Source organism: Maylandia zebra, linkage group LG22 (genome assembly GCF_041146795.1).
Source record: "Maylandia zebra isolate NMK-2024a linkage group LG22, Mzebra_GT3a, whole genome shotgun sequence".
NCBI classification, from domain to species: domain Eukaryota; kingdom Metazoa; phylum Chordata; class Actinopteri; order Cichliformes; family Cichlidae; genus Maylandia; species Maylandia zebra.
In genome coordinates, this window is record NC_135187.1 from 1,528,477 (window position 1) to 1,540,820 (window position 12,344).

Here is a 12,344-nt window from a genome sequence, read left to right on the forward strand (position 1 = left end):
GGATAAACTCAAAAAACACAGCTTTATTGCTGGCCACGGGAAGCAATACAAAATAAACTAAAACTGGGAAAACTAAAGCATGAACTGTACAAGGAACCGAACCACGGGGAGAATTACACACAACATGAGGGAGAACGCGACGCCGAACAGAGGGAGACTCAGACAGAAATACACAGAGGGTAAACGAGGAAAGTGGGCACACACGGGGAACACAGGTGACACTGATAATCATAACGAGACAGGGCGGGGTGAACTGAACATGACATGTACAGGCACAGAGGTTCAGACAGGAGGAGAGAGAGCACGGGGAAAACACAGACATAACGGGCTGGGGAAACATGGAATAAAACATAAGGAGAGACGAGGGCTCACAGATACACAGAGGGGCACACAGGGGGTAAAAGCCATGAAGGGAAAACACTTAGGGAACAACACAACAGGGCAACTCAGAAAACATGGCCTAAATAAGGAACGAAATACAAAAATAACAAGGAACTAAGAATACTGGGCCCACATGGCCCAGGACCATGACACCATATAAATAAAAATGAATTGAGTTGTATGACCTGCTCTGCCCCCCAACAGCAAACATGTGTTACAGGAATCATGTGATTAAAACACACATTATTATTACATTATTTTCACAGATTAACCCTTAAAGCTTTCTTTAAGCGTGTTTCAGTTCAACTCTTCACATCTTTTGGTTTCTGTCACTTCCTCAGCCGGTCCGTCACATTATTGCGTCCCCAGAAACACTGTGGTTGTGCTTGGTCTGCTTCTGCAGTGTTTTCTGTTTGCTTTTTTTGTTGTTGTTGTTGTTGAAGTTGGACCTCTCAGGGCCACCGTAGATTTGGCTGCAAGGGGCATTAACAATTCTTTAAACCCATCCATTGAATTAAATGGAATCCCATTTAATGCTGATCCACCTGTAAAGTGCAACAAATGTTTGTGTTGTTTCGGTAAATCTGGTCCCACCGAGTCTCGATGTGCTTCTGTGGAAGCTCTGATCTCCATCTGCAGGGATGAACGCAGCAGCGTTATTTTACATGCTCAGTTACTCATAACTAGCAAACCCCATTGATACAAACTTTAGCTCAATTTGAGCAGTGATGCGTCTCAGAGTCGGTTTGAGGTAAACAAAAAAAGGAAGTTTGAGTTAAAAGAAACAGCTGGAGGAACAGTTTGAAACTCATCAGGTTAACTGGTCAGTCTGGCGGCGTTCTCCTCCTCCTTTACAGGAGAGGTGAAGAAGAGCAGGGTGGAGTGGGTGGAGAAGAGTGTCACAGTGATGGCAGCACGAAGTTTAAAGACGGTGGTGAGACCTGCCACACCTCCAGGGGCATCAGTGCCTCTGGGTGTGGCAGCTGGCACATCTGGAAAAGCTCCATCAGTGCTGACAGGTAGGTAGCATTTGGAGCATCCACCCAGACGATGTTTTCATGTTTCAGCAGGACGATGCTAAACTGCAGACTGCATCTACTCTTAGGAGAAAGTCCACCTGCAGTCCAGACCTCTGACCAGCTGTGAACATCTGGAACATCATGCAAGCAACAACAGCAGGAAGCAGAGTCAGGACAGCTGCTGTCCTCAGCTCAGAGGAGGCGACAGAGACGGTGATGGTGCTATTACTCACTCTGAGCCTCATTCACCAACATGTGCACATGAAACATAAATACACTGTGCAGAAAACAAGCACACACAAAACTCCGTGAAACATGCACACCGCCTCATTGTGTGCTTCATCTTATGAGCCTTCACTGTGACTCGTGCACGCTCGGAGGCAGTTACACATCTGAGGGCAGAGAATCGACACGTGTAGGTAATAAAACATCTGAGAACGATGAGAGAGAAACTCACTGTTACTCCTGACGAACATCGTTCAACTCCTGCGACTCTGGTGTATCTGTGCTGCTCCTGCCTGCGAGCACAGACAGACAGCAAGCATTAAAACTCATCTGCTGTGTTTCTGCATGCATGCAGAGAAACACACACACACACACAGAGTGGGTAAGTCAGATGCTTTTGTTTGATGGTCTGATTCTTGGTGCCATCGCCACACGTAAAATCACCCGGTGCTGACACACGGGCTGTTCGTTCTTACCATTATTGCGTCTTTTACGTAGGACCAGCAGAATCACGCCTACACCGATGAGCACGAGCAGGAGTGCTGCCACCAGACCAGTGACAGCAGATCCATCGTCATCAGGAACAGGTAACAGGCTGAGCTCTAAACACACAAAACAAGAACATTACTTCACCTTTGGTTCATTTTCAGTTGTGCTGCTGTGAAAATCAGCTGTGCAGGTGAGGAACATGTGACCCTTAAAGCTGAACACAGCAGCTTCTAAACAGACTAACAGCACTGCTCTCTCTGCTGATGACTACACTGAGGGAAACAGCGCCCCTGTGGATGTCAGGTAGCACACGGTATTACACTGCTGTGGTACTGATGCATAAACTGACCAATCAGATGACTGGACAGGAAGAAACCTACACAGTGAACAGCAGAGTCTGTTTGTGTCTCCAGTTAAAAGAACATTTTGACAACCATGACAGTTTCTTACCCCAGCTCTTAGAAATTCTCACACCGGTCGCTTCGTGAAAAACCTCGCAGCTGTATGTAGCCGGGTCAGACTTTAAAACCTCCACGTACTCTCTCCTCTGGAACGTGTCGTCGTTATTGGGGAGAAGTCCTGAGCTCTTCAGGCCGTCGTCTGCGGTCAGAACACGTTCGTTCCTCCTGATCGTCACTGTGACGTCTTTGGGGTAGAAGCCCGTGGCGAGGCAGGTGAGGACGATGTTTGTCTGCACTCTGGAGTTCTTTGCAAACACGTGCAGATCAGGTGGAGCTGGATGGAGGAAATGGAAAGTGATAAGTGCGTTGGTTTGATGTTTATGTGGCGTCTGGCACACTGTGTGAGACGAGGCAGACGTGGTGAGGCTCTAGTTTGATGGTTTTTGTGTGTTTTGGTTCAATTTGTCTCAAAGGTGCGTGAAAGAGACTCGGTGACAGTGGAATAATCCATCAGTGAAGGCGCTTCTATGAAACTGACCAAGAACACAATAATTATGTGAGGTCATATTACCACAACTAATTCTAAAAAGTCTATTAACAATGTTTAAAAATAAATAAATGATAATATTATTTTTATTTATGACAAACATACATTTCTTTTTGAGCTGCTGTTGTCCATAATTCACAAACTTGCTCAGCCAATCGATGCACTCGTTCTCCAGGTATCCCTTGGTGTACTCTTTCAGCACCTGGACGCTGTCCCACTTCCTCTTGGTGGCTTCTGCCTCGGGAGTCGGAGCGACCCAGACTCCGTTTTTATCATCGAAGGACAGGAAGTCGTCTCCATCGTAGCTGTACATGTCCACGCCTCGGACAAACCTGAGCGTGCCGTCAGGATTCGTTTCAGCCTCACAGCCGTGCATCCACTGAAGAACGTGAGGGTCTGAAGGACCAACAGTGACAGAAATGAACAAGATATCAGAAGAACAGAGATTCAGAGAGGACACCATGATGTGTGCGTCAGGATTAAAACGGAGCGACAACTTACTGGTTGAGTCATTCTGCCTCATTCGCTCCATCAGGATGCCGATGTTGACCTTGAACCACTGCTGCTTGCTCTTGCGGGACTGTGTGCCTTTATCCCAGTAATCAGCAGGTAAACGCTCTCTCATCCACTTCTGTTTGGGAACCTTTGCCTGAGTATCGCTGTCAAAGTAGTCGATCATCCTGTTGTCCAGCAAACCCATGGCTGTGAACTCGTGGATGCCCGGGAGGCCGACAGGTTTGGAGAACGCCGTGTAGATGTAGGTGAGGGAGTGAGTCTCTGAAAGTCACAGAAGGAAATTTTATTAAACACAGGTGAGATGCATCAGCAGATCTCACTCATGTTTTTGAAATAGGCCTCTCTCTGGGTGCGTTTTATGAAACGTAAAAGACTTATCTGTTCACCTCAGCAGTAGGAACAGAAGCCTTACTGTGTTAAAAACAACCTTTCCCACATGCTACACTCCATCATTAACCTCAGTGTGTGAAGAGGACTCTCCATTTACATGCACAAACTGGAGTCTATTAGATAGATATGATACAAACCACTGCAGCGCAGTACCTGTAATACCTACAGCATGTTCTAATCGCTCTAATAGGATATTATGGTCGACAGTCTCGAACGCTGCACTGAGGTCTAGCAGGACAAGCACAGAGATGAGTCCACTGTCAGAGGCCATAAGAAGATCATTTGTAACCTTCACTAAAGCTGTTTCTGTGATGAGCTCTGAAACCTGACTGAAACTCTTCAAATAAACCATTCCTCTGCAGATGATCTGTTAGCTGTTTGACAACTACTCTTTCAAGGATGTTTGATATAAAGGAAGGTTGGAGATTGGCCTATAATTAGCTAAGACTGCTGGGTCTAGAGATGCTTTTTGAGTAAAGGTTTAACTATCAGGTGATATGCAGGGTCAATGGTAAGTGGCCTGTATTTGTATCGCGCTTTACTAGTCCTAAGGACTACATCCAGTCATCCACACATTCACACACTGGTGATGGCAGCTACGTTGTAGCCACAGCCACCCTGGGGCGCACTGACAGAGGCGAGGCTGCCGGACACTGGCGCCACCGGGCCCTCCGACCACCACCAGTAGGCAACGGGTGAAGTGTCTTGCCCAAGGACACAACGACCGAGACTGTCCAAGCCGGGGATCGAACCGGCAACCTTCCAATTACAAGGCAAACTCCCAACTCTTGAGCAGAACTATGTATTTTATTTCTCTGTCACAGGCTGTAGCTTTGAAAGTTTACTCAATGTGGTTGAATTCGTTTTTTGTGTATATGCATGTCATCTGTTTGTGGTTAGACTGGCTCAGAGATGTGCATGGAGCTGCTGCTGGTTCAGCATGATTAGCACACTTGGAAGCAGAAAGAGATTTATTGATAGCAAATGCTTGTTTATGTATTTAAGAGACAGAAAGCTTGTCGTTAATTCATTTTATTAAATGTAACATAAATTGTTTAAAAGCTATTGATTTATGTCAATGTCACGATTTGACTTCATCAAAATAATTTTCTACATAGTAAAATGTGAACATTTCTGCACTTTCTGCTTAAATGTTAGAATGGCATTTGTTTGTGCGTCTTTATAGTTTTCACGGTGCCATATTGTCACAAACTGGTTTAAAGAGGGGAGAATAAAGTCGCATCAGTCGAAGCTCTCTGCGTTATGAGTGTGGCCACTACCAGCTCCACCACCATCATCAAGTTTGCTGACGACACCGTCGTGGTGGGCCTGATCTCTGATAACAACGAGACGGCCTACCTGAAGGAGATTAGGAATCTGGAGAACTGGTGCCAGAGGAACAACCTCCTTCTAAATGTCAGTAAGACAAAGGAGCTGATAGTGGACTTCAGCACTAAGCAGGAGAGGAACTACCAGACCCCCGTCATCAACGAGTGCCCAGTGGAGAGAGTGGACAGCTTCAAATACCTCGGAGTTCACATCACGCAGGACCTGTCATGGTCCTGTCACATCAACACCGTGGTGAAAAAGGCCCGACAGCGTCTCTACCACCTCAGACGCTTGAGAGACTTCCAACTGCCCTCCAAGGTGCTCAGGAACTTTTACTCCTGCACCATAGAGAGCATCCTGACGGGAAACTAGGGCTGTTTGATATAACGATATATATCGGATGACGATATGAAAACGTCTATCGTTTCATTTTACGCTATCGTTTGTTTCATGGTGTAGCAAAATAAACTGTTTACGGCAATATTTTCTCATCGCTTTGATGGTCACTGTAGTGGCTGTATTAAATTCAAATTCAAATTTTATTTGTCACGTACACAGTCATACACAGTACGATATGTAGTGTACTTTCTTAAAGTTCTCTCTTCCTCTTATTTATTTATTTATTCTTTGAAAGAAAAACAGCAGAGAAGAGTGACGGGGCTAAAGGGCAAAAAAACAAAAACAACAAAATAAGCAGACAAAAAATCCATCTATCAATCACCTGGATCACCTGTTGAGAACATAATAAACAACATCACAATGATATATGTGAATATAACAGTAAATACTAAATGTTAAACATTATTGTGCAGCACATAAGATCAACAGAACACAGTGTGCTTTGAGGTAGGAGCCAAAAAGGGTGTAGTTTGTGGGTGTGACCACCCGTGTGTACACCTGTGAGCATGGACGCGCTTGTTTTTAAAAGGTTCCGCCAAGGAGTGAGCCGGTGTGTACCTGGACGCCCATCCCCGGACACAAAGAACCACCAACGCACCGATGTCTGAGGGAGTCCGCCACTGGCAGGGGAAGTGGTGGTAGGGGGAGATAGGCCTCCAAACCTTGGAGGGCCTGAGGTGTCCCCAGAGAGGTGGCGCCTGACACCCAACCTGACATATAGACACAGACATACAGGCACACACAGACACAAACATCCATTCCCACCCTCATGCTCTCATATGCACTTACTCCACACTCAACCAACGTGGAGACAGACATAAAGAGACGTTGTACACACGATCACACTCCCCAAGCGTACTCTACAAACCGGGTCTAGGTACCCTTGCCCCTGGAGGGGGGAAATGCACCCAGACCCAGGTGGTGTTACCCTTTTCCCTGCGGTGGGGGGAGGCAGACCGCCCTGACTCCGCAGCAGCAGGAAGGCTCCACACTCCAGACCGCAGTCGGACGGCCAACTCCTCCTCCTAGCCCCCCCGCTCCAGCAGGTCGCAGAGAATGGGGGTGAGAGAAGACTCCAAACCTCCCTCCACCCGCTCATTGTAGTGTTGATGCATGTGTGTTCTAAGGTGCAATTAAAACCCAGGAGGGCATGGAGCTACCTGCCAGAGAGCAGCAGGTAAGCGCATAGTCCCTCCTGCTAGCCCTCAATGTCTACGTGTATTTAAAATTGGCACCCTGGTGACACACGGTCTTTCTCTTATATTTAATATAACCACACTACGGACGGACAAGCGCCTGTTTTTATGTGTTATCAAAATAAACGGAATCACATGAAAGAGTATGCAGAGTTTACGGATGAGAAGTAAAAAAGACGCCAGGTGCTAAAAAATAAACCTTAGACTCAAACGTTAGAACACGCTTTTCCCCGCAGCACGCCGTGTAATAAATACTCACAAAGGAAACGGCGCCGTTACAACTTATGTCTAAAAATGTATCGTTTCATGCATCGGTTAAAACACTCCAGGTACACGACGCCCAGCTGGAAACATTTCAGCAACACGAGTTTCACAGAATTTACAGAAAATGTTACATTTTTGTGATTTATATCGTTATCGGACGATAGATGTTTTATATCGGGAGATGAGATTTTGGTCATATTGCACAGCCCTACGGGAAACATCTTAACCTGGTTCGGGAACAGCACCATGCAGGACAGACGAGCTCTACAGTGGGTTGTGCGGTCAGCTGAGCGCACCATCCGCTCCGAGCTCCCTGACCTGCACTCAATCTACAGCAGGCGGTGCTGGACCAAGGCCAGGAAGATGGTGAAGGACCTCAGCCATCCCAACAACGGACTGTTCTCTCTGTTGAGGTCAGGAAAACGATTCCGCTCCCTGAAGACCAACACAGAGAGACTGAGGAGGAGCTTCTTCCCGCAGGCGATACGGTCTCTCAATCACACCACCACACAGTACTGACCCACACATGTGGTTCTTACACACACTGGACTTTCTGGACTTTGTTTACACCAGTAGCTGCTGCACAACTACACTGCGTGGTCATCTAATCGGATCACTTTATCACAAGTCGCTTAAATAAATCACTTTAAGCATATTTGCACTGCACAAGACACTTACACATGTGGATTACACAACCCTGCACATTATATTTATTCATACCATTTATTACTCGTACAGCTGCTCTTATTGTTTCTTATATTTCTTCATATATTCTTATATATTTCTATATTGTGTATTTTGTTGTACAGTTATTTTATTTTTAACTTTAATTTTTATATTTTATTTTATTCCTTCCTAGTTAAATTGACCCTTTATTTTAATTTTCATATTTATTTCCTCTCCTATCGTAGTCTTTTATTTTAGGTCACGAGCAGTTGTGTAAGCATTTCACTGCATATCGTACTGTGTATGACTGTGTATGTGACAAATAAAGTTTGAATTAGAATTTGAAATCTTCCTGCTCACTTCAATCCAAACTCTCATCGTCAAGCATTAGTTACCATGGTGACGGAGCAGGTCAAACGAGGCGCTTTAGTGAAAACTGTGACTGAGCTCAGCGTCAGTGGTTGATTATTAACCTTTATAGAGCAGCGCTCACACCACATCCTCACACTGATCACAGATCAGTTATAAAAGTAGAGACAAACTAACAGCAGAGCATCGTCTCGGTGCTTTTAAAGCTTTAAACGTCTGTTTCTGTGAACCAGGATGTGTGAACCAGACCTTCAGACAGCTGCTTCAGGTGGAGCAGTGAGGTGGTGCCACCACACAGAGTGGTGTCTGAGGCAAAGCGGGTGTCATGTTACTGCTACACAAACTGACACCTCTCTGACCTGTGCACGATCCTGAGTCTGCTCTCTCTCTTTGTTTAAGCCTCTTTAGAAACCGACACTTCTCATTAAACCGTTGGTGATTTCCTTTTTCACGTTTCCTGCCAGCGAGGCGACAAAACTGCAGCTGTGAAGGTACCGATACTGATCAGCCTTCATCTGTATTTTACTCAGACTGTGTGTGTGTGTGTGTGTGTGTGTGTGTGTGTGTGTGTGTGTTCCTCTTGTAGAGAACAGATGTTGAATCCAGCAGTGACAGCTGTTCTTCAGAGTGTAGAAAGCTGACTGCGTGGGCTCGTTTTCTGTGCACATGATATTTTTCAGACTTCCTTATTTATTTTTATTTTGAGCTGCTAGTTTTCATGTTTTCTTGGGTAAAGTTGAATCAGTATCAAGTATCAATATCAAGTCACTCTGAGTTTGTATTTCAAAATAATTGCACTTTGAAATTGTACAGAATTTCAAGTGGCTCTTATTTTGAAATCCAAACTCAGGCTGAGCTGATATGGAGCCAAAAACTGTTTCTGTGTTTTCTGTGTAATGTTTTCACTTATGTTGGTAAAAAGACTCCATTTTAAAGGATATATGAAAGTCACTTTGCCAAAAGCTGACTGCAGCTTCGACTTTGTGACAGGAATGTTGTTTGTGGCTCACAGTGACCGGATATCATGATGAGGGAAACAGCTGACATGTTTACAGCAGTTTAAATAGGAGCGGTCAGAACAGCGGTAGCACTGAGTCACTGTCGGTCTGTTTCATCTGTTTCTGCTTAACGTGGACTTTATGTGTTGCTCAGTATTTTGTAGTTTGCCACCTTTACCGTGACACACAGTATAAACACGCAGGCTGTGCGCTGTGAAATATTCACGGGTTATTTCACTTGTTTCTACCTCACCGCTCAGAGGAACCGCGTGGGAGTGGGACCCCGCTTTGTTCACGACGCTCAGTCGGGAAATAACGTGAAAATTCAAGATGAACTGACGTCACGAGCGCGGCCGCCGTTACCGTGACGTCATTTGTAGATGTTGGCGTTAAAGTTTGAAGTTACTTCCTCGTCTCTGTATCGATGAGGATGAAAATTCATCTGATCCGGACTTTATCGATGAACAGATCGATAAAAGTAAATAAAATAAAGGCGCGAAACCAAACGGACGTGTCTGTGCGCGTGCAGCTGATGCTGAATGAGTTTCCGTTAACCACGTGTTACCACGCGCACAAAGACTAACCGCTGCTTCTCCACGGTAACCGTCACACGTGCGTAGACTGTCCGCCGCCCTCCGGCTCGGTGCCAGTATTTGTCAAAAACTGCTCGTATTTAAACTGCTATAAGTAAGTTGTTGGGCTATAATATGTGAAACATGTCAAATGCTTCCCTCATGGATGACACAAAGTCATCTTGAGCCACAAACAACATTCGTGTAGCAAGCTAGATCAGTTTTTGGCAGCGACTTTAACATAACCTTTATTTATGCAGTTAAACAAATCTCATTAACATCAAACATGTCTTTTGTCAGAGTAAGCTGGCCAACAGCAGCAGAACTGGGAGCAAATATTACGATAGTTCTGGAAAAATATTGTAAGTGGGGATAAAGGACTGGTTGGTGTCAGTACAATAACACAGAGTTGTGAAGATACTTGAAAAACAGATATTTTTTAAATTCTATATTTAACCTCTTTATGTTCAGCGAAGTCTGTTCACCAACATGCGTAAAGATATTACACATAAAAATACACAGAAACATTGGACATCCGGGCTCTCGTTGGCTGAGCACGTAACTCAGGCTCGTGCCCGGCTCAGGTTCACTCTCTTTGTTTCTCAATAAAAGAGCGACCCACAGACACGCGGGACTAACGGCACAGCCTGTGTTAGAAACGGGGACTCACCGGCGCTCTCCGTTAGTCCTGGAGCCCACAGCAGCAGAAAAGCCACGATGAACATTTTAAATCCCTTTAAAGCCTCGGCTCCCCGATCACACCGAGTTCATCCGAGTTCACGCTGCGTGTCCGACAGAGAGATGCTCTGAATGAGGCAGCGCTCAGAGTCACACAGCCCACGGGGGAAAGTACCCTCTACACCACGTGAATATAACTGAAAGATGAGTTATGTGTGGAAGTTGCTGAGTAAAAGTAACCTTTGATGTGAAACCCTGTGTATTTATAGCACATTTAAAACAACAGAAGATTATTTTTTACGTAATTTAAATTAAATAACTGTGGTTCAAAGAAACTGTTTGTGAAATATCTTTTTATTATTGTTTATGACATTTTAAAATCTTCTGTCCAGGTCTGATCTCAGGTTGCTTCTATTTCTGTGGATTTCTGGTAGAGGTTTATTATATTTGATGCAAAGCCATCTGATGACTAAAGTATCATTTTAACCACACTCAGTAAGCCCGGGTCAGGATGGAGTGAGTGAGCGAGGCAGACCGGGTTGAACCCGTGGAGGTGGAGTCACACTTCCTGCTGTCAGGAGAGGAGGTGGAGGAGGGCCACGTGGCGAGAGCTGGGAGGACAACATCCGGGTTTGAGGAGCCTGAGAAGGAGCAAAGTCCCCCGTGGATGAACAGTGTCGTGCACGCCTGGACTCTGAAGTCGTGGCTTTGGTTTCCCAGCTGTGAAACACGACCTGTGAGGATCGTCCTCCCGTGACGGCCGTGGTGCAGAGGGCTTTATTACTTTGGCCTCCATCAGAGACATCCAGATCATTCCTTCCTCTGATGCCTGATCTTGGAGAATCTGACTCGACTTATTTCTGACAGTGATCGCCCACTGTGCCATGCTGTAGCTTAGCATGTGAGCATCTCTCTGACCCCGGACGCGTGGATCATATAAGACTGTATGTAATTCTTAACTGTGTGTATTTTGTGCAACACCAAGAAAGAACAAATAAGAAAAACACTGACACAACATCTACAGTGTGCACGTGCTGAAGCTCGGCGCTCCAACAGCGACGCTTCAGAAAGAGCTCAGTGTTTGTAAATCTGCTGAGCTACACGTGTTTAAACAGGGTTTTAACAGGAAGCTGCGACGTTTGGTGCATAAGAACAAATCTTTATTTATAAAGTACTTTAAAACAACCACAGCTGATACATTGGAACTAATTAAAAAAAAGTTACATACGATATAAATAAAAGCCAAATCATAAAAAGAATAAAATAATTAATTAAATAATTAATTTAATCAATTATTTTCGTAAATGCAACGATAGAAAAGGCCCCGCCCCCTCTGAGCTTCCTCCTGATCTTCCAGGAGCTGCTGGTCAGCTGACCTGAGCGGCCAGCAGGGTGTGTGAGGATGAAGACGCTCAGAGAGGTGGGCGAGACTGAAGGCGTTTAAAAACAAACATGAGAATTTTAAAATGAGCTCTGAAGGACACAGGCAGCCGGTGAGGCCAGCACATGTGCTCTCTTACCAGATCCTGTTCGCGCTCAGCTGCAGGCGCCAGAGCAGCGACTGACTGACCCAAACACCGGGAGAGTTACAGTCGTCCACACGGAAGAAATAAAAGCATGGATCGCTGTTTCCAAGTGCTGCCAAAGAGAAGATTTCACTGCTGCCAGTCGCCTTACATTCTAAAAACTGGACCACTGCTCTGATTTTAGTCCAATTTAAAACCAAAGTCAGTAACAAAGGTCTAAAATAAACTTCCAGGAGTCCCAAATCTACAGAGGAGGACTCACAGGGACCACTGGGTCCAAACACCAGCACCTCTGTCTTCACTTAAATTTAAAAAGTTGAAAGCGAAACGAGCTTTAACGTCAGAGAGAGGTTTTATGGAGACGCCATCCTTCTGCTCT

At 45.3% G+C, this 12,344-nt stretch overlaps 1 protein-coding gene across 2 annotated transcripts; it reads right to left on the reverse strand.

The window, feature by feature from the left end:
- Positions 1-3: 3 nt before the first annotated feature.
- On the reverse strand, positions 4-10,559 carry LOC101487263 (major histocompatibility complex class I-related protein 1). Of its 2 annotated transcripts, none has more exons than XM_014411997.4 (7): positions 10,432-10,559; positions 3,564-3,839; positions 3,168-3,458; positions 2,565-2,849; positions 2,102-2,227; positions 1,858-1,918; positions 4-1,014 (listed from the first exon to the last, which is right to left on the reverse strand). In XM_014411997.4, the coding sequence occupies exons 1-6, from the start codon at positions 10,484-10,486 to the stop codon at positions 1,860-1,862; spliced, it is 1,092 nt and encodes a 363-aa protein (XP_014267483.3). In that variant the 5' UTR covers positions 10,487-10,559; the 3' UTR covers positions 4-1,014; positions 1,858-1,859. The 2 variants fall into 2 exon arrangements, with proteins under 2 accessions (XP_014267483.3, XP_076735328.1); XM_076879213.1 differs by having other exon boundaries at positions 4-1,531.
- Positions 10,560-12,344: the final 1,785 nt, after the last annotated feature.